At 49.3% G+C, this 26064-nt stretch overlaps 1 protein-coding gene across 8 annotated transcripts; it reads left to right on the top strand.

Moving 5' to 3' along the window:
- The first annotated feature begins 87 nt into the window (after positions 1-87).
- Positions 88-26064, top strand: MYORG (myogenesis regulating glycosidase (putative)). Of its 8 annotated transcripts, none has more exons than XM_064579819.1 (8): positions 88-229; positions 531-644; positions 10910-11054; positions 13538-13650; positions 14823-14898; positions 15109-15338; positions 16601-16687; positions 22281-26064. In XM_064579819.1, the coding sequence occupies exons 6-8, from the start codon at positions 15226-15228 to the stop codon at positions 24496-24498; spliced, it is 2418 nt and encodes an 805-aa protein (XP_064435889.1). In that variant the 5' UTR covers positions 88-229; positions 531-644; positions 10910-11054; positions 13538-13650; positions 14823-14898; positions 15109-15225; the 3' UTR covers positions 24499-26064. The 8 variants fall into 8 exon arrangements, with proteins under 8 accessions (XP_064435889.1, XP_064435887.1, XP_064435886.1 ...); XM_064579817.1 differs by having other exon boundaries at positions 15109-15343; XM_064579816.1 differs by having other exon boundaries at positions 88-644; positions 15109-15343.

Genomic DNA, 26064 nt, shown 5'->3' with positions numbered 1-26064 from the left:
GGAGAGAACTGATTCTCTGGATACACATTTCACTCTGCTTCCACTCATGGGTTCCCAGGCCAGGCCTGCCACTGACCTGCTGCGTGACCCTCGACAAGTCACTTGATGTCTCGGAACCTCCATTTCTCTTCATCAAAGTGAGAAGTTTGGCCTAGATGATCTCCAGGGACCCTCTGAACTCTTGGAAATTGGACTCTTTTGAGAGGCTCGAGGCAGGAAGAGGCTGGGGGTAGGAAGGGAATTGGATCTCCTCACCTCCCCAGGGATGGGGCTGAGCCAGGTGATATCATAATGGGCAGTGCCCATCCTAGTGGAGGAAGCAGGGTGGGGTAGGAGCAGGAAGGTTGTGAGGGAGGGCAGCTGAGAGATCCTCCATAGGAGGGGGTCACAGCAGCTAGGGGCACCTGCCAGGCTGGAGGTGTGGGCTTTCTGGCAGAGGGGGTGGTCACTGATGTCTTACAGGAGCCCTTGGTAGGTAGAGCCCACCACGGCATCCCCTAGACCTCACTATGTTCCTCTTCTCCCGCAAGACCAAGACCCCCATCAGCACCTACAGTGACTCCTACAGGGCTCCTACCTCTATCAAGGAGGTCTATAAAGACCCACCTCTGTGGGCCTGGGAAGCCAACAAGTTTGTGACGCCGGTAAGTAGAGGCTGGGTGGGTGGACAGGCCAGAGTGAATGGTCATGTGTGTCTGAATGACTGGTAGTGTGTGGTTGTCATTACGTGTTTGTAATTATTTGTAGCTATGTATGTGTGCGTGTGCGTGCACGTGCGTACACGCATGCATGTATGGATTTTATTCATTTGCCTAGGCATGGAATTTATAATAATATATAAAATAGTACAAAATTCTGCCCTCATGGTGCCCTCCTACTCCACTAGGGTAGGAGGTGGAGAGAGATAAATAATTATCAACAAATAAACAAGTTTTATAAATTATCCAAAATGCTGGATAGGAAATAAACAGGGTAATGGAAATGGAAAGTAACCAGGCAGAGCTACTTAAATAGGGAGGTCATGGAAGACCTCTCTCTCACGGTGACATTGAGCAGAGACCAGAAAGATAAGAGAAAACTAGCCCTATGAAGAGCTAGCTGACAGAATAGGGTTCTAGGCAGAGTGATCAGAAAATGCAAAGGCCCTGAGGCTGCCTGTGGGATATGCCAGAAAATGTGCTGTAGGCATGTTTTCATGCATATATATCACAGTCTTCTTGTGTCTGTATGTCTGTACTTGAAGATGAGTGGCCAAGTGGGTCTGTGCAGCATTCACAAAATGGAGACAAGATCTGTGAGTCTACTTGTGACTCTGCCCAAGGGAATTTATCTGTGTGTACCGTCCAACAAGTGGCAAGTATCTACATGTGCCAGGCACAATGCAGATACAACAATGAAAAGCCAGGCTGTGCCTGTGAAGAGCTCTCAGCAGACAAGTGAACAAAATAGGGTTGCCCAGTGGATGTACTGATACAAGAGTTGGAAAATCGGGAGAGCATTCCTGGTTCTTGAAGGGCAGGTCTACTAAGAGATCTTGAGGGAGGGGGCTTCCAACAGAAAAGAGTCAGGGGAAATGGCAGCCTCGGGACAAGGATCCACCAGGAATTAAGAACTGGAGCAGTGGGGGAGGCCAGCCCAATGGTGAGAGGAGCCACAGTGGCAGGAGATTGGAGGGGCTGGGGCTCAGGGCAGGAAGCCCAGTGAGGTGGTGAAGGATAAGGAAAGGAGGATGTAGGTGAGAGAGAAGGAGAGACTGTGGCAGTGAAAAGGGAATTTTTTGAATAGGAGAGAATTTTTTTTCTTTTTAAAGATTTTATTTATTTGAGAGAGAGAGAATGAGAGACAGAGAGCATGAGAGGGAGGAGGGTCAGAGGGAGAAGCAGACTCCCCGCTGAGCAGGGAGCCCGATGTGGGACTCGATCCCGGGACTCCAGGACCATGACCTGAGCCGAAGGCAGTCGCTTAACCAACTGAGCCACCCAGGCGCCCCAGAATAGGAGAGAATTTTTAAAATAATGTTTATAATTATAAAATAAATACATGCTCAATGCAGAAAATTGGGATAACTCAGAGAAGCACAAAGAAAAAAGGCCTATGATCTCACTACCCAAATTAACCATTGTTAATTTATTATTATATGCCATTTTAGGAAGCAAACTTTTTTTTTTTAAGATTTTATTTATTTATATGACAGAGAGAAACAGCGAGAACAGGAACACAAGCAGGGGGAGTGGGAGAGGGAGAAGCAGGCTTCCCGCCGAGTAGGGAGCCCGATGTGGGGCTCGATCCCAGGACCCTGGGATCATGACCTGAGCTGAAGGCAGACGCTTAACGACTGAGCCACCCAGGCGCCCGAAGCAAACATTTTTTATGAAAAGGCATCACATTGTATACTAACACTCTGAATCTTGCTCTTTGCATATAACCACATATGAGGTACATTTTTTTGTGTAAAAATATTCTATAATGTCATTTTAATGACTATGGTATTTTATTTTATGAATGTACCAAATTATGTTTAAAGAATCTTATTGGAAATTTAGGTTATTTACAAAATGTTGCTAGTACAATCATTTGTGTACATCTGTAGACATCAACTATCTCCTTAGGATAAATTACTAGAAATGAAATTGTTGGGAGAAAGGATATGCACACTTTGAAAATTTTTGATATACACTTCAAATTGCTGTAATAAGGGTTATAATTTACATGCCCACCAAAAAAATATGAGAGTGCCTGCCTTTTTGACATTCAATAGGAGGGAATTTTAAGAAGTAGATCAATAGATCTTGGTCACCATCTGGGTATGAAGAAGAGAGGAGAGATTAGGATGACTCCTGGGTTTAGGGCTCTGGCAAATAGAGGAATAGTAGTTCTGAGATTTGGAATTGCAGATTAGAAAAAGATTGGGAGTTCATTTTGGGACAAAAATATTCGAGGACTAACAGGAGATATCTGGTAGGTAGTTGGATATACTTAATCTGAAGCACAGGGAAAAGGGTTGGGCTACAGATACAAATTTTGAAATCATCAACATACAGGCAGTAGCTAAAGCCATAGGAGTGTATGAGATTGCCAAGGAAAAATAAGAAAGAGGTCAAGGATGGACTTTGGAGAATACAGATTATTTAAGAGGTAAGTAAAGGAAGAAGAGCCATAAAAGGAGACCGGGTGATAGGAGGAAAATCAAGGAGAAACCAACAAAGACAGCATTTTAGACAAAGGTCAGTGCCAAATGTCAACACAGACATGGATCTCTTGGATGTAGTAATCCTTAGCAATCTGGCCAGACAGCTTCAGTGAGTAGAGAGGAGTGAAAGCCAGACAGCAGTGGGATTAAGAATGAAGAATGAAGCATACTGCTTCTGGCAGTATGCTGATCTAGAAACTCTCAAGGGCCCTCCTGCTTTAAAACAACTAGGTCTTGCATAAAAATTTACTTTTATTTTTTCTGGACTCTCATAGAGGTGAGTGGTCAGTATACTTAGGATGCCCTGAGGATGAATGCCAATATCAGCACTACAAGCAGGAGTCTAAGCTTTAAGTGAGGTGAAGAAACTAAATCTTAAACTCCAAAATGAACCAGAAAGTTTAGTGATCTCTGGCTCCCTGCCCCACCACACACACACACACACACACACACACACAATGAATGTGTATCCTCTGTAGTAGAAAATACCCCTCAATGTAGGTTTCCAAGTATCCTTCACAGTAAGGCCAATCAAATCTGAGTTTGCAATAAGAGGTATAAGGAAACAAACCACCATATTGACAGTCAGCAGAAATAACAAACAACAGACTAAAACCTCCAAGAACTTCAGGTATTGGAATTAACAGTTAAAGAATACAAAATAATTATTACACATTTTTTTAAAAATGAAGTGAAATCATCAAAATGAGCAAGCAAGTGATTATATTTTTTAAAGACCAGACAAATGTAAAAAAAAAAGAAGTAAATAGAAATTTTAGAAAGAAAAAATATGTGTGTTAAAACCAAAACCTCAGTAGATGGGTTAAAGGGCAGATTAGACATAGCTTAAGAGTGTCAGTGAGATGACACAAAGAAATGGAAAGACATTCCTTGCTCATGGATTGGAAGAACAGGTATTGTTAACTTCTTTGGCATTGGCTGAAGCAACTTTTTTCTAGATATGTCTCCTGAGACAAGGGAAACAAAATCAAAAGTAAACTATTAGTCTATATCAAAGTAAAAAGCTTCTGCATGGCAAAGGAAACAACCAAGAAAACTAAAAGGCCACCTAGGGAATGGGAGAAGATATTTGCAAATGATATATCCAATAAAGGGTCAGTATTCAAAATATATAAAAAACTTAGAAAACTCAACCACCCAAAAAATATAATCTAATTTTAAAAATGAGCAGAAGAGGGGCACGTGGGTCATGCAGGCACTTAAATGTCTGACTCTTGATTTTGGCTCAGATCACGATCTCAGGGTCATGAGATCAAGTCCCGAATCAGGCTGTGTACTGGGTAGGGAGCCTGCTTAAGATTCTCTCTCCCTCTCCCTCTGCCCTCCCCCATTCTCTCTCTTTCTAAAATAAAATGGGCAGAAGACATGAACAGATATTTCTTCAAAGAAGATATATAGATGGCCAAAAGACACATGAAAAGCTGTTCATCATCACTTACCATTAGGGAAATGCAAATCAAAACTACAAAGAGCTATCACCCCACACCTGTCAGAATGGCTAAAATCAACAACACAAGAAACACCAGGTGTTGGTGAGGATGTGGAGAAAGGGGAACCCTCTTACACTGTCGGTGGAAATGCAAACTGGTACAGCCACTCTGGAAAACAGTATGGAGTTTCCTCAAAAAGTTAAAAATAGAGCTACCCTACAATCCAGCAATCGCACTACTAGGTATTTACCTAAAGAACACAAAAACCCTAATTCAAAGGGATACATGAAGCCCTATGTTCATAGCAGTATTATTTACAATAGCCAAGATATGGAAGCAGCCAAGTGTCCATTGACTGATGAAGGGATAAAGAAGATAAGGTGTATATGTATACAATGGAATGTTATTCAGCCATAAAAAAGAATGAAGTCTTGCCATTTGCGATGACATGTACGGAGCAAGAGAGTATAATGCTAAATGAAATAAGTCAGAGAAAGACAAATGCCATATGATTTCACACACGTGGAATTTAAGAAACAAAACAAATGAACAAAGGGGAAAAAAGAGAGAGGGACAAGGGGCACCTGGGTGGCTCAGTTGGTTAAGCATCTGCCTTTGACTCAGGCCAGGATCCCAGAGTCCTAGGATCGAGCCCCACATCAGGCTCCCTGCTCAGCAGGGGAGTCTGTTTCTCCCTCTCTCTCTCTGCCCCTTCCCCTGCTCATGCTCTCTCTCTCTCTCTCAAATAAATAAATAAAATCTGGGGCGCCTGGGTGGCTCAGTCCGTTAAGCGGCTGCCTTCGGCTCAGGTCATGATCCTGGGGTATTGGGATCGAGCCCCGCATCGGGCTCCCTGCTCGGCAGAGAGCCTGTTTCTCCCTCTCCATCTGCCTGTCACTCTGCCTACTTGTGCTCTCTCTCTCTCTCTGTCAAATAAATAAAATCTTAATAAATAAATAAATAAATAAATAAATAAATAAATAAATAAATAAATAAATAAAATCTTAAAACAAAAAGAGAGAAAGAGACAAACCAAGAAACAGATTCTTAATTATAGAGAACAAACTGATGGTTACCATAGGGGAGGTGGGTGGGGGGATGGGTGAAATAGGTGATGGGGATTAAGGAGTGCACTTGTGATAAGCATTGGGTGATATATGGAATTGTTGAATCACTATATTGTACAAATGAAACTAATGTAACACTGTATGTTAACTAACTGGAATTAAAATAAAAACTTTAAAAAAAAAAGAGTATTGTGAAATGAAAGAGAGAAAGACATTTCCCAGAATGCAGCACAGAGACCAAGTGGTTAAAAAATATGAAAAAAACATTAGGCAATATGAAAGACAGAAGGAGAAGATCTCATACACATCTACTCAGAGTCCCAGAAGGATAGAGCAGAAAGGAGAACAGGCATTATCTGAAGAGAAAAAGGCTCCATATTTTCCAGAACTAATAAAAGAAATGAATCCACAGATACAGAATAAATAGAAGGAATTTCACACATCAGTATCTCACAGTGGAACTGCCCAACACCAGCTTAAGAGATGACCTTAAAAACAGGCAGAGAAAAATTGTTGTCTAAATGTCTTCCTTTTTTTTTTTAAGATCTTATTTATTTTTTTGAGAGACAGAGCGAAAGAGAGCACGAGCAGGGAGGAGGGGCAGAGGGAGAGGGAGAAGCAGACTCCCCACTGAGCAGGGAACCCAACGCTGGGGCTGGATCCCAGGACCTAGAGATCACAACCTGAGCAAAAGGCAGACACTCAACTGAGTGAGCCACCCAGGCGCCCAAAGTATCTTTCTTTCAAGAACAAAAGAAAGATAAAGACATTTACAGCAAACAAAATGAAAATGTTTACTACCATCAGACCTGTAATAAAGGAACATCTAAAGGATATACTTTGGGGAGAAGGAAAGTGATCACAAAAGGAAGGTCTGAGATGCAAGAAGGAATGGTGAGCTAAGAAATTGGTAAACGTGAGTTAAATTTAAGCAACCAATGTCAATGGAAAATAATTATGATTTTTAATTTGTTAAATTTAAGGAAAGTGCCAAAATTTAGAAAACAATATCAGATAAGTTGTATTTTGGAAAATAATATCATGTAAGATACAAGGGTAAGAAAGGAATACAAAAAACTTATTATTCACAGACAATACAGTTGTGTATGTAGCATCTACAAATTATTAGAATAAGAATTTAGAAAGTTGGGTGAATATAAGATAAAAAGTCAATCACATTTCTTTACCTCAACAGCAAGTATTTAGGGAACATAATTTTATTTTTTTTAAGTTTTAATATATTTATTCATTTTAAGTACTCTCTACACCCAACATGGGGCTCAAACTCATGACCCCGAGATCAAGAGTCGCATGCTCTTCCAACTGAGGCAGCCAGGTGCCCCAGGAAGCATAATTTTAAAAAATAAAATACACACACACACACACACACGTATATCATTCTAGCAAAAAAACAACAGTAAGTAGAAATCTAACAATGTGTATAAAACTCTATGGATAATATAAAACTTTGCTTAAAAATAAACGGAGAGGTATAACATGCATGTAGATAGGAAGAGTGACAAACATTTATAAAGCATAGTATTACTGTAGGAATAGCCAAATTGATTGATAGAGAATGAAACAGATCAGATATGGGGCCATATATATATGGAACAATACACAACAGAGATGACTGAAAGTAAAGCTATGGGAAAAGATATATCAGAATTGGAATAGCATTATATATTGGTGCGGGGGGGGAGGTTGTGGGGAGAGATAGACTATTCAATGGGACAGTTGGTTATCCAGATGGATAAAAAGGTTTTTTTTATCCCTAACTCACACCAATAGCAACTCCTGACAGATAAAAGACTTAACTATGGAAAGTAAAACTATTTGCTTTTAGAAGAAAATATAGGACATTATCTCCATTATCTGAGAGTATGGTTGTATTTATTAAACAAGTCACAAAAGTACTACATAAAAGAAGAGATTAATAAATTTACATATGTTAAAATTAAGAACTTCTTTTCATCAAAAGACACTATAAAGAAAATGAAGACACAAGCCACAAACTGAGAGAAGATATTTGCAACATGTAATTGACAAAGGATTAGTATATAGAATATACAACTCTAATTTTCTGGGTTGAAATTGAACATATGTATTTTGACTCTCTCCTGAAACCCTCTAGAACACCTGTAAATGGATATTTGACACATAAACTCACAAAACTAGTGAGAGAGAAAGGACAATGGCTACAAAATTTCAGACGCTAGAAAGTATGATCAATAACTAGTACCTGACAGCAGAGCTGAGAAAGCTGAATCCAAAGCCAGCAGTGGGAAACACAAGACATAATTCAACTAAAACTGCAGAATTTTCAAAAAGGCTCAGGAATTGGGCGCCTGGGTGGCTCAGTTGGTTAAGCGACTGCCTTCGGCTCAGGTCATGATCCCGGAGTCCGGGGATCGAGTCCCGCATCGGGCTCCCTGCTCAGCAGGGAGTCTGCTTCTCCCTCTGACCCTCCTCCCTCTCATGCTCTCTGTCTCTCATTCTCTCTGTCTCAAATAAATAAATAAAATATTTTTAAAAAAAGGCTCAGGAATTGGTAATACTAGGCTTCTCTGGAACTGAAGATAGGATAGGACTACAGCTAAAATAAGGATGATTTGAAAGCTGTTTAAGAAGCAGTAAAACCGGGGCACCTCAGTGGTTCAGTCAGCCCCTCAACTGAGCCCCGCATCGCATCAAGCCCCCCATCCAGCTCCCTGCTCAGAAGGGAGTCTGCTTCGCCCTCTGCTCCTCTCCCACCCCTCCCTGACTCATGGGCACGCTCTATCTTTCTCTCTCAAATAAATAATTTTTTAAATATATTTTTTAAAAAATCAGTTAAGCCCACTAATCCCCTCTTCTATTCCATGCCATGGGTGACTGCCCGTCCCATCTCTGCAAAAATCAGAAGGCTAATTTTTTGGCAAGGATCTCAGGACTGGGGATACCAGGCCCAGCTGAGGGCAGGGTACCATGCTGAATACAGGTGAACCTCCACATACTGAATGCCAGCACCCACCCCGCCCCCGCAATCCTCTTCTCCACTAGATTCTTTTTTTTTCCTAAAGATTTTATTTATTTATTTATTTATTTATTTATTTATTTATTTATTTATTTATTTAAGAGAGAATGAGATAGAGAGCATGAGAGGGGGAAGGGTCAGACGGAGAAGCAGACTCCCCGCCGAGCAGGGAGCCCGATGTGGAACTCGATCCCGGGACTCCAGGATCATGACCTGAGCTGAAGGCAGTTGTTTAACCAACTGAGCCACCCAGGCGCCCCTCCACTAGATTCTCAGAACACTGGTAGCCAGGCCACTACCTGGAGGCCAAAGATTGAGAGTGTCTTCTGAAGAATCTGATCAGCCCAAGAGGGAAGATCTACAGATACTGACAGAATTTGACAAAAATAGGTTTAGCCAGACCATCCTACAATGATGCTCTTGGTTGACAAAGCCCACCCATACACAGCTCAGAGCCTCCACTAAGCTTTTTTAGTCTCCTACTCATAACCATGAGCTGACAATCAAAGATACAGACATCTGAGGAAAGCCTCTAAGGGGAAAATTGATGACGTCTATGAGTTCTCCTAAATGACTGTGTGTGTGTGTGTGTGTGTCTATGTGTAAAGGTCAAGGGAATGCCAAGTCATGTGGCTCTTTCACCTATATGGAGTATGATTGTGCAGGATCTGCCCACAAAACAAAACCTCAGCTGGGCACAGAGATCCAGTAAACCCCTCAGCTGAGTGGCTCTCAGGGCAGTAGGGGCACCAGGTCTCATCTTGGCCAAGAGAAGCCTTTGCTCTTTAGATCCTAAGGGGGAAATGAGGGTGGCTGTTTCACCATCCCAGCACCTTGCTGTCCACTATGAGGAAGTCCCTTCTAGTCTCTGACTTTGCTGGGTGTCCCACCCCTGTGACCCAGCTGCCTTTTTACACCAGCTGCTTGCAGAGATCTATTGGTTTACAACTAACCTGGCATTCATTCTGCCCTCAGCTGAGGACAAGGGAGATCCAGAGGTAGGTCTTAATCAGGAATTCCACAGATCTAACCCAATAAGGGATTGAAGGAGATAAGACAAGGTAAACCCCAAGAAGCAGAGGAACCCAGGGCCTGAACCAAGATCAGGAAAAAGGTCAGGGTAGGATAAGAAAAGTGAGTGTCAGAGTCAAGGGTGATATTGGTGTCAAGATCAGAGCCACAGTAGAACCAGGGTCAGGTTGGAGTCAGGGAATTCGATTTTTTTTTTAAATCCTCTCATTTCTTTCTTTTTTCTTTTTTTTTTAAAGATTTTATTTATTTATTTGACACACAGAGAGAGAATGAGCACAAGCAGGGAGAGCTGCAGGCAGAGGGGGAGGGAGAAGCAGGCTCCCCGCTGAGCCCACACGGGGCTCGATCCCAGGACTCTGGGACCATGACCTGAGCCAAAGGCAGACGCCCAATGACTGAGCCACCCAGGCACCCTCAGGAATGAGATTTTAAATTAGGTGTCCCTCCAGCCCCATCCTTCATCTCCTTCAAGGTGCCAAATTCCCAGAGAGCGCTCCCTTCCAAAACACCTGCATAAGGCAGCTGGCTCCCAGGGCAGTCAGGCTTTCCTGAGGCTCCAGGTTATACCAGGGGACTGTTGGTCTGTTTGGGGAGACCCAGGCCCTGCTCCCAGATAGCACACAGTCTGCAAGGAAACAGGAACACCCAGCTCTGCCCTTAAAGAGCTCCCAGTCAAGGAAAGGACAGAAATGAGAACATCAGAAAAGCGGGGCGCCTGGGTGGCTCAGTTGGTTAAGCGTCTGCCTTCGGCTCAGGTCATGATCCCAGGGTCCTGGGCTCCCTGCTCCACGGGAAGCCTGCTTCTCCCTCTCCCACTCCCCCTGCTTGTGTTCCCTCTCTCGCTGTGTCTCTCTCTGTCAAATAAATAAAATCTTTAAAAAAAAAAAAAAAAAAGAACATCAGAAAAGCACTCTGAGGACAAATGCCTGGCTCCAAGCCCTAGCCTTGGATAGAAAGAAAGGAAGAAAGTGTGATTCAAACAAAAAACTATGCAGAGGGGGTCAAGACTGGCATGGGGATCCCTCTGGCATAGGGAGGACACCCAATTGGGTTGACTTTCTCAATAGGGACTGGATCTGAGTCCAGCAGGACACCAAAGCTGGGGCCTTTATGCACTTAGTCATTTCCTCTCCTCTCCTCTCCCCTTGCCCAGGGCCTGACTCAGACCATGCAGCACCACGTGGATCCTGAAGCCCTGCAGAAGATGGTCAAATGTGCCATGCAGGACTACAGCTATAAGGGTTCCATACCAGGCCACCCCTACTTTCCTGAGAAATACTGGCTCTGTCAAGAGGAAGGTAGGACCTCACCCCTTACCTACCCAACAATGACCCCACTCAGAGACTTCAACAATGACTCTTAACCTGAGCCCAACTTGAGTCCTGACCTCCACTCTGATCCCATATCAACTTTATCCCCACCCATAATCTGGGCTTCTCCAATCATCTCCAGTCCAGCTTGACTCCCAACCACCTGACCTGACCCTAACCCTGACCCTGAAGGAGGAGATCCAGGCCCTGCCTTTTGGGAGTTTCCTATTTGTGCCAAAGAACTGGAAGAGGCCTGGGTCCTATCCCTAAAGAGATGGAGGGAGTATTAACCTCTTCCAAACAAATCCCTCCAGGTATATTCCAGGGGCATCTTTTCCCATCTTCTTTTTTTTTTTTTTTTTTTTAAAGATTTTATTTATTTATTCATGAGAGACAGAGAGAGAGAGGCAGAGGGAGAAGCAGGCTCCCTGTGGAGCAGGGAGCCCGACGCGGGACTCGATCCCAGGACCCTGGGATCATGACCTGAGCCGAAGGCAGACGCCCAACCATCTGAGCCACCCAGGCGCCCCTTTTCCCATCTTCTTAGCGACCCTGTTCCATTAGTTCTCCATCTCTCCTGCATCTCTCTGCCCCACCACACCTCTTTCCCCTTGACCTGGAAGCCTTTTCTAACCCCTTCCTGCCTAAAAATTCTCTCTTGCGCCTCCCCTTCACAGCCAAGATTCTTAGAAACATAGTCTATACTCACAGTCTCTACTTCCTCACTCCTTGTTACACCTTATGAGAAATTATCTTTCCCATTTGGTTAGGTGTTTGTGATGTTCTCACTGTACATTCCAAAAGAGCAGAGTCTTTTCTTATTCACAGCTGTGCCCCTGCATCTAGTATAACCAGGCCTCATAAGTGTTTATTGAATTAATTGATGATAAATATTTATCCAATTGAAATTGGGAGTCTGTATCTCCTACATTCAAACATTAAAACTGCTCTTGTGTAGTTCTAATTACCGCATCCAAGGGACTCTTCAATCAATGAGACCTACATTATGCATTTCAAGCTCTGACCACTCCTGTTTTTTTAAGATTTTATTTATTTATTTGGGAGGGAGAGAGAGCAACAGAGCAACAAAGCAACAGAGGGGTGAAGGGCAGAGGGAGAAGCAGACTCCCCACTGAGCAGGGAGCCCAATGTGGGACTCCATCCTGGGACTCCGGGATCATGACCTGAGCTGAAGGCAGATGCTTAACCGACTGAACCACTCAGGCGCCCTCTATTTCTTGATACTCCTTCCTTCCTCAGCTTCTCTGATGCCTCAATTTCCTAGGTCTCTTTTTCCCCCATTCTGGAAATGTGGGGTTCCTCAGGGTGCTAATCTGAGCTCTCTTCTCTCCTTTCTCTCCTTATTCTTCTCCTGAGACCATTTTATCTAACCGGTGTCTTAACCGAGAACTCAGTCTTTATTTCTATCCTTGACCTCTCACTAGAATTCCACTCTCCATCTGATTATGGTCAACTTTACCTGAATGTCCCCAAACACCTCAAACTTAATATGTCCAACTCACCAATCCAGAACTCCAAATCCCAACACCCTGCCCCACACATATATACACCTGCTCTTCCTCTAGGGCTCCTAGACCTCCTTTCCAGGTGTCTTGCACATGTGTTCTTTCAGACTGTTAGGGTAGTAGATCATGGAGGGTCTTTAGGACAGACTTAGATGACTGGGTGGGTGGGGCTTTGGAGGATTTTAAGTAAGGAAGTGTCTTGGTCAGATTTTCATTTGTGAAAATCTATGTAGAGATTGGATTGTAGAATTTCAAAAGGAGATAGGGCGGTTAGTAGGCCAATAGTAGTAATAGTTTTCTATGTGCCAGGCATTGTTCTAAGTGTTTTACATGTATTAACTCATTTAAATCTCACAACAATCTATGAGGTAGATAATACTATTACCCCCATTTTAAAATTGAGGAGATTAAGACACAGTGAAATTAATTCAGTCAAGATCATACAGAGCTATTTGGCAGAGCTGAGATTTGAACCCCAAATGTCTGTGAAGTCCATTCTATTAACCACGACATGATATTGTCTCCTCGTTACGGCACGGCAGAGATACAGCGGTGAGATCATGGGGGATGAGAAGAGGGTTTAGATTCAAGTGATTTTAAGGAGGCAGAATAAGCAAACTTTGGACCCTGGATGTGGACAATGAGAGGGAGGAAAGAGGAAGAGGATCCATTTTCAGGTAGGCTGATTCAGAGAAGGTGGTCCCAGGATGCAAAGTGATCAGCTCAAAGGATCCAGACCCCACTCAGAAACTTGCCCTAGGTGAGAAATGGGCTGCATCTCAGTGTGTAAATCTGGGGCCAGGCTGGGCTTGACTGGCCTGAGGGATATTAGTAAGAGTCCAGCTTTGTGCTGGGGATCAGAGGAGAAACATCTAGGGGGACGCAGATCCTGGGGTAGAATAAGGAGTAACAATGTTTTGTGTTTCCACCCCTATGATCAAATAGACAAATGGACCCCATACTACCTATGTGGTGACCGGTATAACACATGGAGGATGGGACCTTACAACTGCACCGGCTGGAACAAATATACCACATGCCTTCCCCGGCTACCTAAGGTATCTACTGTGACCAGACGCCTGGGGTCTGGGACACACATCTCCCTCCACTGCTAAACCACAGTGACTGATATTTCACCATTAGTTCCTCATCCCTTTCCCATCAACAATGCTCCAGGGCTCTTTCTCAAGTGTGAAACTAGGGTTTGTATTTTCTAGGAGACAGGGGAGCCCAGGAGTGGAGCTGTGTGAACAGCTCCCAGATCCCCTGGATCCCAATCTCTGGCTGGGCTCTGTGGGGACACAGTGAGTGTGCACTCCCTGACTTGCTACCTTCCTGAAGCTTGCCACCTGGCCCCTCCCCACATGGTCTGGCTAATGATAGGTTGAGCCTACCTGCTCCACTCTCCCTCCTTTGTGATGTGAGCAAGGACAAGAGAAGGGAAAGCAAGGCCACCCAGTTGCAGCGCAGATAGGTAATAGGAGAGTCTTCCAAGGAGATAGGAAGGAGCCCAGCTGCAGGCCCAGGCCAGAGGAAAGAGGAAATTTGAGAGGATGGGAGGCCAGAGCAGAGGTTCTTAACTGTAGCTGATGGCTGACCTCGGGTTGACTGAACCCTTTTGAATCAGAACTTCAAGAGTCAGGATTTGGGCGCCTGGGTGGCTCAGATGGTTAAGCGTCTGCCTTCGGCTCAGGTCATGATCTCAGGGTTCTGGGATTGAGTCCCGCATTGGGCTCCCTGCTCCTTGGGAGCCTGCTTCTCCCTCTGCCTTTCTCTCTCGCTCTGTCTCTCATGAATAAAAAAAAAAAAAGAGTCAGGATTTTACACAAGTCCTCCAGGTGATTCTGATGGGCAGGCAATATTATAATATTGACACTACCTCTCCCCAGTTAGAGACACTCCAAGACATAACTACACAGAGTCAGCTAGACAAAGAGAGGTAAAATCAAAGGCAAACGCTGAGGCAGGGGTGCCTGAGGCCTAGGTCCAAACCCCATCCACCTATATATAGCTCCATTTCCTTTCCTTCCTATCCCCTCTCCCCCGACCCGGAGGCGGAGTAACCGCGTTGCCTTGCCAACCCTAAAGACTCCGAGGCTGGGAGAGTAGGGGAGCATCTGGAGGGCGGGAGAAGACACGGCCTGGGACTGGTCTGGGTGTTCAGGGAGGACCCCCAAAAGGAGGAACTCTTCCGGGACAGAGTTTGAGGTAGCATGTGTGCCACTTTCAGGAGGCCGGAATGGAGACAGCTGTTCGAGGAATGCCTTTGCAGTGCCCTCCTAAGCCGGAACGACTCAACGCCTATGGTAACAGTTGGTGGGGGCAGTAGTGGGGTAGACCAGAAGGACGACGGGATGGGACCTGGGGGATGTGGCAGAAGCCAAAGATAGGGGTGTAACCCTGTCTCCTCTATCTGTCCATGTTTTTGTTTCCATCTCTTCCTATCTCTGACCCTGTCCCTTCCCTTTCCTGTAACTCTGTATCCGGGTCTCCCCGGCTTGGGTCCGCGGGAGCAGAGCGCGAGGTGGTGGTGAACATGCTGAACTCGCTGTCACGGAACCAGCCGCTGCCTCACATCCCGTCCCGATGCGGGTGCGTGGATCCTCTGCCCGGCCGCCTGCCCTTCCAGGGTTATGAAAGCCCTTGCTCCGGCCGCCGCTACTGTCTACGTGGGATGGACTACTACGTCACCGGAGCACCCTGCACGGAACGCCGCTTCCGGCCTTTGTGCAAAGAGCAGCCGACTGTAAGGTTCGCAGGGCCGCTCCCGCCTTAGGCAAGCCCCGCCCGAAACAAGCCCCCCCATCCCACCCCACCCCGCCCCCGCGAGTCCAGCCTCACCCCAGCTGTGCGCGCCCCATCCCTCACCAGTTCCAGCTCTGCTCTGCCTCTATGCCAGACCCTACCCCGGCTCCCGCCGCCTCTATCCCCTTACTGGGCCCTGTCCCGTCCCGCCCTCCGGCCCCAGGGCCTGAGCTGACCGCTGAGACCGGAGAACCTGCATTAAGGTTCCCCCAGGTTCCCGGCCCTCTCCGTCCCGAACTGGGCTCAAGGTCAACCTAGCTCTGGAGGCCCCGCCAGAAGGTGGTTTGTTTTTTTTTTTTGGTTTTTGTTTGTTTGTTTGTTTGTTTTGAGGAAGAAACCCCACACACCAGTCACATCCCTTCCCCACACCTGGTTCCCTACCTGGATACCCGGCCCTAGAGACGCAGGTTCTAGCCTCTGGAGTGCCAGGTGTCCTCAAAAAAGCGGCTTCAGTTCCTGGGTCTCAGGTCACCGTCGATAATGGGCAGGGTCATTGCCGGGTGTTATGTGAGTAAGGAAATGGTAACCGTATTACCAGAGGGGTCCTGGCTTTAGAGCCCCACACCACCTCTGAAGGTAGACAGCCTAGCGTGTTACTGCTGAGGAAACTGAGGCCCAAGCGCTCAGCTACAACCCAGACTGCGGCACAACCTTTCCCCTGCACCAGGTGGCAGTCAAGGCGGGCCAAGCCTGGGAGAACTCCAAAGTCCGCGTCGGTCTAGAGAGCTTGTGGAGGAAGGTGGCGGGGGGGGGGGGGGGGGGGGGGGTCCCTAGATCCTGCCCCTACCCCACGGTGATTCCCCCCGCCCTTCCCCGGGCAGAAAGTCTGATTAATTGTGCGAGGCAGAGTCTCATCCGTCACCAGGGCAGGGGGGAGCGAGAAAGTGCCTGAGCCTTAGAAATGTCGTTAGTGCTGGAGTAATTGCCCTCCAATGGAGAGGACCCGGGGGCTCCCAGCTCTTCAACGACTGGAGCCCACCCCCCCACACCCTCCCCCCCCCCCCAATCCAGCGTACTCCCACAGCCCAGCCTGGGCGGCGGAAACCAGGCCTAACGAGGATAGGGATTTTCAGGTATCTTCCCAGAGGGGAAGCTTCGATGGGGTCTTGAAGGGCCAAGAGGCCCGAGGGGAAGAGCGCCGCTCAGAGCCCCAGTCTGGGTTTTGAGGCCCGACCTCTCCCTGCCCACCACTTCCTCCTCCAGGAGTGTATTGCCCTACGAGCACCCGCCCGGAATGCAATGTGCTGTTATAACTCCCCCGCCGTCATACTACCCTTGTCCGAACCTTAGGTAAGTCCCGCGCAAATGGCGTTTGGCGCAGCGGGGCACGCGGGGACGAGTCGGGGCGGGAACTGTCCGCTGCGATGCACTGAGTAGAAAATGCCACCAGGGGGCGCTAGTGTCATGGGGTCGTCCAAGCTGGCAAGGGACTGGAGCACCCTCCATGAGAGGGCGTTGAGGCTGACCTCCAAGGGTTACAGGTTGGCAGTGGGGCCCAGAATCAAGAGATCAGGGCATTAGGTTCAGGGCTTGAAGTAGAGGATAAGAAATTAATGTTATGGAGCCAGTATTGGGAATCAGAAATTTAACAGTAGAACCTGAGGTCTTAGGAGGTCAGTGTTGGAGCATGGGGTCAATATTAGGGGCAAAATGTTGGGATACCGTTAGCATTGAGAATTGGAATCAGACCTATGAGGGTCCGAAAGGGCTGACCCATTTCTCCCCACAGATGGGACACAAGTCACTTCAAGAAGACCGGTGGCCCCCAGAGAAACAACTATGTTGTCCACCCTGAGTTTGTGTCTGAAACCTATCCTGACTGCTACTGCTGGTAGACCCCAGGCTGGCGGGGCCAAGGGGGCTGAGCAGTAAATAAACTCTTCGCCCCAAAGGCTGCCTCCTGAGTCCTTACCCCCACAGGATCTGGCAGTGAGGAGCCAGTCACTCAGGCCCCTGCGAAGCCCCTTCAACTGAGGTGCATTTTCTTAGTCATCCTGCCCTGAGCCCTTCTTGCCCCCATATCTCAGTACTTCCCTTGGGTGGCCCTGAGTGCCCTCCTGACACATAACAATGGTTGGTGTCCTCCCTCCACCCAAACTAATGGGTCTACCTAGCCATGCAGGGCCACCCCAAGAGGACCCTCCAGCTGACATTTGTTCAGTATCCCCCAAACCTAGATGTTCCCTCACCCCCCCATCTCAGTAGATGCAGAGTCTTTCATTCTGCAGAGACCTGTCCCTGTCCCCAAAGTTCTTGATCTCTGCTCCCAGAGTCTCCATCACAGCCCTGAAAAAGTCTATGTTCAGACATCCTTGCTGCCCTCCCTTACCCAAGTCAAGAGTCTAAAACATAATTTTGGAGGGTTTCATGACTAAGAAACTCAAATTACAAAGCAAAGCCCTCTTTCTCTGTCCCTCCAGAAATAAGAGGTGAGGTGTTCTGGAATCTCTGGGATCTTTAGTATTTTTGCGCCCAACTCCTCCTCGGACGGAGCAGGGCTATGGTGGGGCACATTTGCCACCTCACAGCACGGGCATTTCTAATGGTGTCACCATGGGGTGTGTGTTGCAGGGGGAGATCAGAGGGGGCATTGCAAAATACTGAGGTCCCCAACCTCAGATACTACTGGTCTGGTCCGGTGGGAACCGACAACTTGTGCCTCCTGTCTGGTGGAACTAGGCTCCTTCTGTGAGGTCTTTGATTGGATCCACCCTGCACTGAGCCTCCTCTGTGATCCGCCCAGAACTCCGCTACCCTTTTCCTATATGAGAGAACTTTTTCCATATGGGAAACTTTTTCCACATGAAGAGCTAATGAGAGCATTATACCAAGATGGCCTCCACCTGCCCAAATCTGGAGGGAAAGGAATCCCAGTAGCCAACCCTACCCCCTTTACCCTGCCTCTCTCTCCTCCTCATACACATCCCAAATTTAGCCTAGAGGTGCGAGAACCCCTACACTCTACAATTGCTCCTTTCTCCAGAACTACATGTCCCAGAAGGCCTAGGGCAGAGCCCCGCTAGCATGCAGTAAGCAACTGCCCAGCGGGGGCGGGCCTGCAGGCAGGGGGCGGAGCCAGGAGACACTCTGGGGTGGCCTGCCAGAGTTGCCCGGAGGTGGGCACAGAGCAGTGGGAGAAAGGTGGGGGCTAAGAGGTGGGACCTCAAGTCCGCGTGACAATGTGGGAGGAGGGCTCGAGCGCCAGGGGCGGGGCTGGACTCCGAGGCCCGAAGCGAGACCGAACGACCGGGGCGTGGCCGAGCAGCAAGGGGGCGGGTCCCGAGGAGGGCCTCAGCTGTTCCCAGCTAGGCAGCGCCCCGCGCCGCGCCGTGGCAGCCCAACTCCGGCTAGCTCGGAGGGAATCTTCGGGAGCCTCCCTTCACCCCCACTTCTGGGGTCACTGCCGTGAGTGAGCCCAGGGGGAGGACCTTGGGGGGTTGCTGAGGAAACACACTTCCTGAACTTTCGCTCCTACTGATGAGTAGGGGGTACGAGGCTGGACACCTGGGCCCCTCCTCAAGCCGCGGTTCCCAGCGGGCGGCCGGCCCTTTGACCTCAGTCTGTCCCTTCGGACATTGTAGCTGTAGCGCTGGGGTGGGGGTGGAGTATTCCAAGCTGTAGGCGCAGTCACTCGATCCCCTCTGATCTCGTCCTTGGGGAGGGCAGGGAGATGGGCTGGATCGAGTTGCCTTTGACATTCCCCCCCTCCTTGGAATTATGTTCGACAAACGACTCAGCTTGGCATGGCCTCCCCGCTTTGGGGCCGGGCCGGGCCCTCCCCCTCAGATCCGGCTAGGGGCTGGCAGCCAAGACCGAGGTTGAGTGTCAAGTGGGGAAAGGTTTGGCTAGGGCAGACCCCACCTGCCGGCATTAACCTGTGGTTAGCCAGATGACGGAGGCGGCAGATTACAGGGGTCTCTAGCGCTGTTAACACAGGAACCAGTTCCTCCTCCACAGCCCCGGTCCCAGATACCATTAAAATTGCCCTTTTCTCACCCCAAGGAGCCTTTCTGGAGCAAGCAGCAGCACCAGCCCTTGAGAAGATAGGCTTCACTGTTCACACACCCACCTGATGGGGAGCCTGTCCCACCCTCTGACTCACAAAGCTCCTTTCCTCTGCTGCATTCAGACTGCCAGTCAGACCATTTATCTCTCATCTCCTAAAAATTATGCTGTGGAGGGTTAAGCTGGGATTTCGGATTTAGGCAACCTTGCCACCTAGTAACTTCAAACAAGTTCCTTTTTCTGTTTGGGCAAGTTTCTTCAACTGTAGAATGGGCACTACAGCTATGCCTCTTGTTCAGTATTATTGTTAGGGTTGGACGCTGTGGTGGCATTTGAGAGACCAGCACAGGGCCTGCATGGAGTGGGCGCCCAAGACTGTGGGCCCCTGTCCTTCACCAAAAAACCTTGGAATCCTAGAACATTAAGATTCTCAGAACCTATTGGAAATGGCTTTTGAGGTCATCTTGGTGGCCTCTCCATGCCTCCAGTGTCATGAGATGGGCTGACTTAATATGAAAGTTTTGAGGATGAGGGGTTCTCTGTCCTCTTCAGATATGGACCCTTACCCCTTATTCCCTCAGTGCCCAGGATGGGGCCTTGGTTGTCCTGAATGAATCAATATAAATATACAGCAAGTCTGGCCTGGACTACCTAAGGCCACCTTTGGGTTCTGCTGAGCTTGAGGGCATCAGCTAAAAGCTACTGTGTGCATTCTGCAGGAGGGCTTTTCTAACCTGTACCCACAGGTAGGGGATGCAATAGAGGGGTGGGGGTTTTGAAAGCTAAGTGGTATGGGATGAGAAGCAGGGAGTAAGAGGCTGTTCCAGACCAGCTGGAACTGACCAGCTTAGGAATTTAGGGGGAGGGAGCACAGAGAATGAAGCCCTAAGACAACACCTCCTTGGAGGGGGGAGGCATTGTAGTGAGCTGTATATTGATATCTGAGATAAAAATTCTGGTCTGCACCTGTCATTCTTTTTTTTTTTAAAGATTATTTCTTTATTTGAGAGAGAGAGAGATCATGAGCAGAGGGGAGGGCAAGAGGGAGAAGCAGACTCCCCACTGAGCAAGGAGCCCAACGTGGGACTCGATCCCAAGACCCTGGGATCATGACCTGAGCTGAAGGCAGACGCTTAACCAACTGAGCCACCCAGGCACCCTGCACCTGTCATTCTTGATGATAGTCTCTTCGTGGGAGAGGTGGGGGAGGTGAGAACCCTGAGCGGTTCTGGCATCTCCTTGGGAGTAGCTGAGGACTTAGAGACAGACACTGGCATCTGGGAGGAGGCTAATTACTGTTTGCCAGTCTCCCTCTCTCCTTCCTCCCAGCTGGAACAGATGGGCAGCTGGCTGGCTGGCAGCATGTATGTCTGTGTGTGCACCTGGCTGGTGCTATTTCTTTGTTGAACTCTGCCCCCTGAGGGCTGAGATATGGTCAGTGGCCTTGGGCAGCAGATTGGGACACACACTGCCACCCCCCCACCAAGTCTATGGGGTTTTTTCTGCAGTCATATGTTTAACATATAGTATATGAGAGTCTATGTGTGCAGTAGGGGGTGTCCACTCCTTGGAGAGCTGATAGGTGGGGGAGAGACATTGGTTCAGTGTGGGTAGGTGAAAGTTCATAGAGCAGATGGCTGAAGGATTTAGGTTAGGGAAGGAATGAGCTTGGTGATCATAGGATAGGCCTGGCTGGAAATGGAATCAGAAAAGCAGATGAGACCACATCATGCCTTGACCCTCAGTTGCAAAGCTTATACTTCTGAACTTAAACCTGGGGGTCATGCTCTAAAGTAGGAAGAGATACTGTCTCATAAAGTGCTTTAAAAAGATCACCATGGTTGCTGTGAGCATTGGGGAAAAAGAAGGTGGAAGCAGGGAGGCCTATTGGGGAAGTACTGCAATGATACATGGGAGAAATGACAGTGCCCAAAGTAGGGCAGGGGCAGAGGAGAGTGGGTGCGTAGTGGAGACAAAGCCAGGAGGTAGCTGGCCAACAAATGTGTTGCCAGGAGGAGAGCAGGAAGGTTGGTGGGGAAATGGACTTGGTGATCAATTGCTGAGAACAGTGTCGAGTTTGAGAGCAAAGAGAGGGTGACCTGAGAAGTCACTATGGCCACCATGCTAGACTTTTTACACCAGCCCTAATGTACAAACCCAACCCTGCCTCTCTCCAAACCAGGCCCATGACTGCATCTGGCTTTGGGTATCTTCTCTAATCTCCAGATTTAATCTGGCTTTTGACTCAAGATTAAATTCCATGCCTGAGATGTTCCCCCTTCCTCTCTCCTCTCCCCCTGCAGGGACAGGAAAACCAGCCTACTGCCCTGTTAAAGATCTTAAAGAGCTGGCTGGATTATCTTCCCTCTCCCACCATGGCCTTCTCCAGACCCCTCGCCTTCTCCTCAGCCTGAACTGCCCCCATGTATGATCCAAGGAAGCCTGGCTAATTCTGTGATCCTAGACAGCTCCCTGACCCTGTCTGGGTTGTTTCTCCACCAGGAAAATGGGGATGCATGCCATCTGCCCCTCCCCAATCAGAGTCCTGACTAATTTTGGCAAAAACTGGCGCTCATGAGAAAGAGTGGTTTAGAGGGGAGAGCATGTGCTATGGTGAGCGCTGTGAATTGTATAAGACTGTTGAATCACAGACGTGTACCCCTGAAACAAATAATACATTATATGTTAATTAATAAAAAAAAAAAAAAGAGTGGTTTAGACACATACAGATGGTCCTGGTAAGGGTCAAGCCTTTATGTCCCAGACCTTATATCCCAGAATACAACTTCCCAAAATATACACTTCCTCTTTCTGATGCAGCAAAGGGAAATACTGTGGAATGAGAAAGCTCAGTTCTACTTCTCTCTTCCCCTTCCAGAGTCAGGCAGTCCAGGTTCAGATGTGCTTTGTCGGGTGGTCCCACTGCCCACTCCTTCCCTAACTGGGGGCTCATGCCCCAGAACCCTCAGGAGGAGAGCCAAGCCTACCCCCGCCGCCGCCCTGGGAGCCACGCAAACCGTAAGAGCCCCAAGGTCATCCCAGCTGCAGCTATGTACACCTTCTTGCCTGATAACTTCTCGCCGGCCAAGCCCAAGCCCTCCAAAGAGCTGAAACCGCTCCTCGGCTCCGCGGTCCTGGGCCTGCTGCTGGTGTTGGCCGCGGTGGTGGCCTGGTGCTACTACAGCGCCTCTCTACGCAAAGCGGAACGCCTGCGCGCGGAGCTGCTGGACCTCAACCGAGGCGGCTTCTCCATCCGCAACCAGAAGGGCGAGCAGGTCTTCCGCCTGGCCTTCCGCTCGGGGGCACTGGACCTCGACTCCTGCAGCCGCGACGGCGCGGTCCTCGGTTGTTCTCGCACAGCCGATGGGCGCCCCCTGCATTTCTTCATCCAGACTGTGAGGCCCAAGGATACGGTCATGTGCTACCGCGTGCGCTGGGAGGAGGCGGCTCCGGGGCGCGCGGTGGAACACGCTATGTTCCTGGGCGATGCGGCGGCACACTGGTACGGTGGTGCCGAGATGAGGACCCAGCACTGGCCCATCCGCCTGGACGGCCAGCAGGAGCCTCAGCCCTTCGTCACCAGCGACGTCTACTCCTCCGGCGCCGCGTTCGGAGGCATCCTTGAGCGCTACTGGCTGTCATCGCGTGCAGCTGCCATCAAGGTCAACGACTCCGTGCCCTTCCACCTGGGCTGGAACGGCACGGAGCGCTCGCTGCGGCTGCAGGCACGCTACCACAACACGCCCTACAAGCCACCTGCGGGCCGCCCTGCCGCGCCAGAGCTCAGCTACCGCGTGTGTGTCGGCTCCGACGTCACTTCCATCCACAAATACATGGTGCGGCGCTATTTCAACAAGCCCTCGAGGGTGCCAGCACCCGAGGCCTTCCGGGACCCCATCTGGTCCACGTGGGTGCTCTACGGGCGTGCCGTGGACCAGGACAAAGTGCAGCGTTTCGCCCAGCAGATCCGCCAGCACCGATTCAACAGCAGCCACTTGGAAATAGATGACATGTACACACCTGCCTATGGAGACTTCGACTTCGACGAGACCAAGTTCCCCAATGCCAGCGACATGTTCCGCCGTCTGCATGATGCCGGCTTCCGCGTCACGCTCTGGGTTCACCCGTTCGTCAACTACAACTCATCGTGCTTTGGTGAGGGAGTGGAACGCGAGCTGTTCGTGCGCGAACCCACCGGCCGGCTGCCCGCGCTCGTGCGCTGGTGGAACGGCATCGGCGCGGTGCTCGACTTCACACGCCCGGAGGCTCGAGACTGGTTCCAGGGGCACCTGCGACGGCTGCGCTCGCGCTACGCTGTGGCCTCCTTCAAGTTTGACGCAGGCGAAGTCAGCTATTTGCCGCGGGACTTCAGCACCTACAGGCCGCTGTCCGACCCCAGCATATGGAGCCGCCGCTACACTGAAATGGCCCTGCCCTTCTTCTCCCTGGCGGAGGTCCGCGTGGGCTACCAGTCACAGAACATCTCCTGCTTCTTCCGCCTAGTGGACCGCGACTCGGTGTGGGGCTATGATCTGGGGCTGCGCTCACTCATCCCCGCCGTGCTCACTGTCAGCATGCTGGGCTACCCATTCATCCTGCCCGATATGGTGGGTGGCAACGCAGTGTCTGAGCGCACAGCGGGCGGCGGCGAGGTGCCCGAGCGCGAGCTCTACGTGCGCTGGCTGGAGGTGGCCGCCTTCATGCCCGCTATGCAGTTCTCGGTCCCACCCTGGCAATATGATGCCGAAGTGGTGGCTATCGCGCACAAGTTTGCCGCACTGAGGGCCTCGCTCGTAGCGCCGCTCTTGCTGGAGCTGGCTGGGGAGGTCACGGACACAGGCGACCCCATCGTGCGCCCCCTCTGGTGGATTGCGCCCGGTGACGAGACGGCACACCGCGTCGACTCGCAGTTCCTTATTGGAGACACGCTGCTGGTGGCGCCAGTCCTGGAGCCCGGCAAGCAGGAGCGAGACGTCTACCTGCCTGCAGGCAAGTGGCGCAGCTACAAGGGCGAGCTTTTTGACAAAACCCCAGTGCTGCTCACCGATTACCCCGTCGACCTGGACGAGGTCGCCTACTTCGTCTGGGCATCCTGACCCAGCCCAGGACCCAGGAACCCCATAGCCCTAACCTCTGCCTTCAGGCAGGCCTTTAACCCTCCATCACAACCACATCGTGTATCCCCAGGACGTCCCCACCTCTGCCCCACCCACTAAGTGGGTGCCGACATAAATGTGCTCTAGCCAGCTCGGGTAGGGCCAGGTGAGGGGGCGCTGAAGCAACTTCCCATTCTAACGCACAATCCCAAAGACCCTTTTCCCCTCCACACTCACTCCAGTCTGCAGACTGGAGTGAGGTGGACGAGAGCTCAGAAGGAAAAGGTCAGCTCTCTTCCTATTACACATGATTGTGTTTTAAAAGCACAAAAAGAAACCTTACCCTCCATCCTGGCCTGACTGGCCATCTTTGCCCTTCTGAGGTGGGGACTTGATCCTCTTTAAGGTCCCAAAATAGCCCCCTGCCACACTTAGAAGGGCACATTCGTGATGTCGGAAGCCAGGTCCAAAGTTCCCAGCACTGGCCTGAAGTATGGCTGACCTGGTCCCACCCCAGCTAGGGAGAGGGGATGGAGGTGTCTGGGCAACTGACAAGGAGAAAGGAGGTCCCATCCCAGAGGACAGGAAGACTGGGCAGAGCACAGAGCCATCAATGTTGTCCCTCATTTGTGAAGAGACTCCTAACACTGCACTTAACTCGTCTATGTAAACACATGGGCTCAGCCGTGGGCCAGGGCCAGGGCCTATGGGCAAGGACTTGCAAGGCCGTGCAGGCCAGACTTGGTGCCTTAACTCAAGAACCTTTGTGTGTGTGTCTGTGTGTGTGTGTGTGTGTGTATGAGAGAGAGAGAGGCACCATGTGTCCCTGAATCTACGGAATGAACACAACACTTCTGAAGCTGGATAAGCCTGGAAAGAGGGGCCTGGAGCAAATTGGAGGTTTTGATTGTTGAGCTGGCCCCCTCCTGGTTGATGTCCCTGGGAATCTAGTAGGAAATAAACAGCCCTTTCAAGATCTCTCAGCTGCTTCACTCCCTGCATACCTGGCAGGAGTGTAGCCTAAAAGGGAGCGCTGTTCTCATTCTGATGGTGGTGTGCTTCGCCACATGAGCTCTGTGGGCACAGCAGCACCTGTAAATACACATACAGGGTAAGGGCTTTCGTTTCAGCCATTTTCTCTTTCTAAGAAGAGCAACCTCAGCCAGAGTGAGTTGTTGCTGACTTTGCAGCTGAGTCTGAGAAAGAAATGGCTTGCCAAAGTGGGGAGGTGGGAAACAGGGCAGGGCTCAGCTTCCCTCAACCCCTAAAGAATGCATCCTTTTGCCCACTCCTCCACCCCCTCTATTCCCCCTATGTGAAGAATGCCTAATGAAAGTTTTGGGGCACTCTCGGATGTCCATGTTGAGTGCTGCTTCTACCACTCGTGTCTATAAGCTGTTTGATTTTAAGCGAGATGCTTAACCTTGTTGAGCCTCAGTTTCCTCACATGTAAAATGGTGATGATAATGCCTACCTCCCAGGTTGTTGTGAGAATTATAAGCAAAGATGTATGTAAAGTGCCTGGCACAAGTAGGTGCTCAATAAAAGATAGCTATTATACTATTA

Source organism: Mirounga angustirostris, unplaced genomic scaffold, assembly GCF_029215605.1.
Source record: "Mirounga angustirostris isolate CCGP_5_RB_7025 unplaced genomic scaffold, mMirAng1.0.hap1 SCAF_15, whole genome shotgun sequence".
NCBI lineage: Eukaryota > Metazoa > Chordata > Mammalia > Carnivora > Phocidae > Mirounga > Mirounga angustirostris.
The sequence above is the reverse complement of the archived record's forward strand: the minus strand, read 5'-3'. Positions and strand labels throughout refer to the sequence as shown.

Coding starts and splice junctions, on each gene's coding strand:
- MYORG (XM_064579816.1), top strand. CDS start 510: ATGTTCCTCTTCTCCCGCAAGACCAAGACCCCCATCAGCACCTACAGT. Junction 645..10,909: donor CCAACAAGTTTGTGACGCCG/GTAAGTAGAGGC, acceptor CCCCTTGCCCAG/GGCCTGACTCAGACCATGCA. Junction 15,344..16,600: donor AAAGAGCAGCCGACTGTAAG/GTTCGCAGGGCC, acceptor TTCCTCCTCCAG/GAGTGTATTGCCCTACGAGC.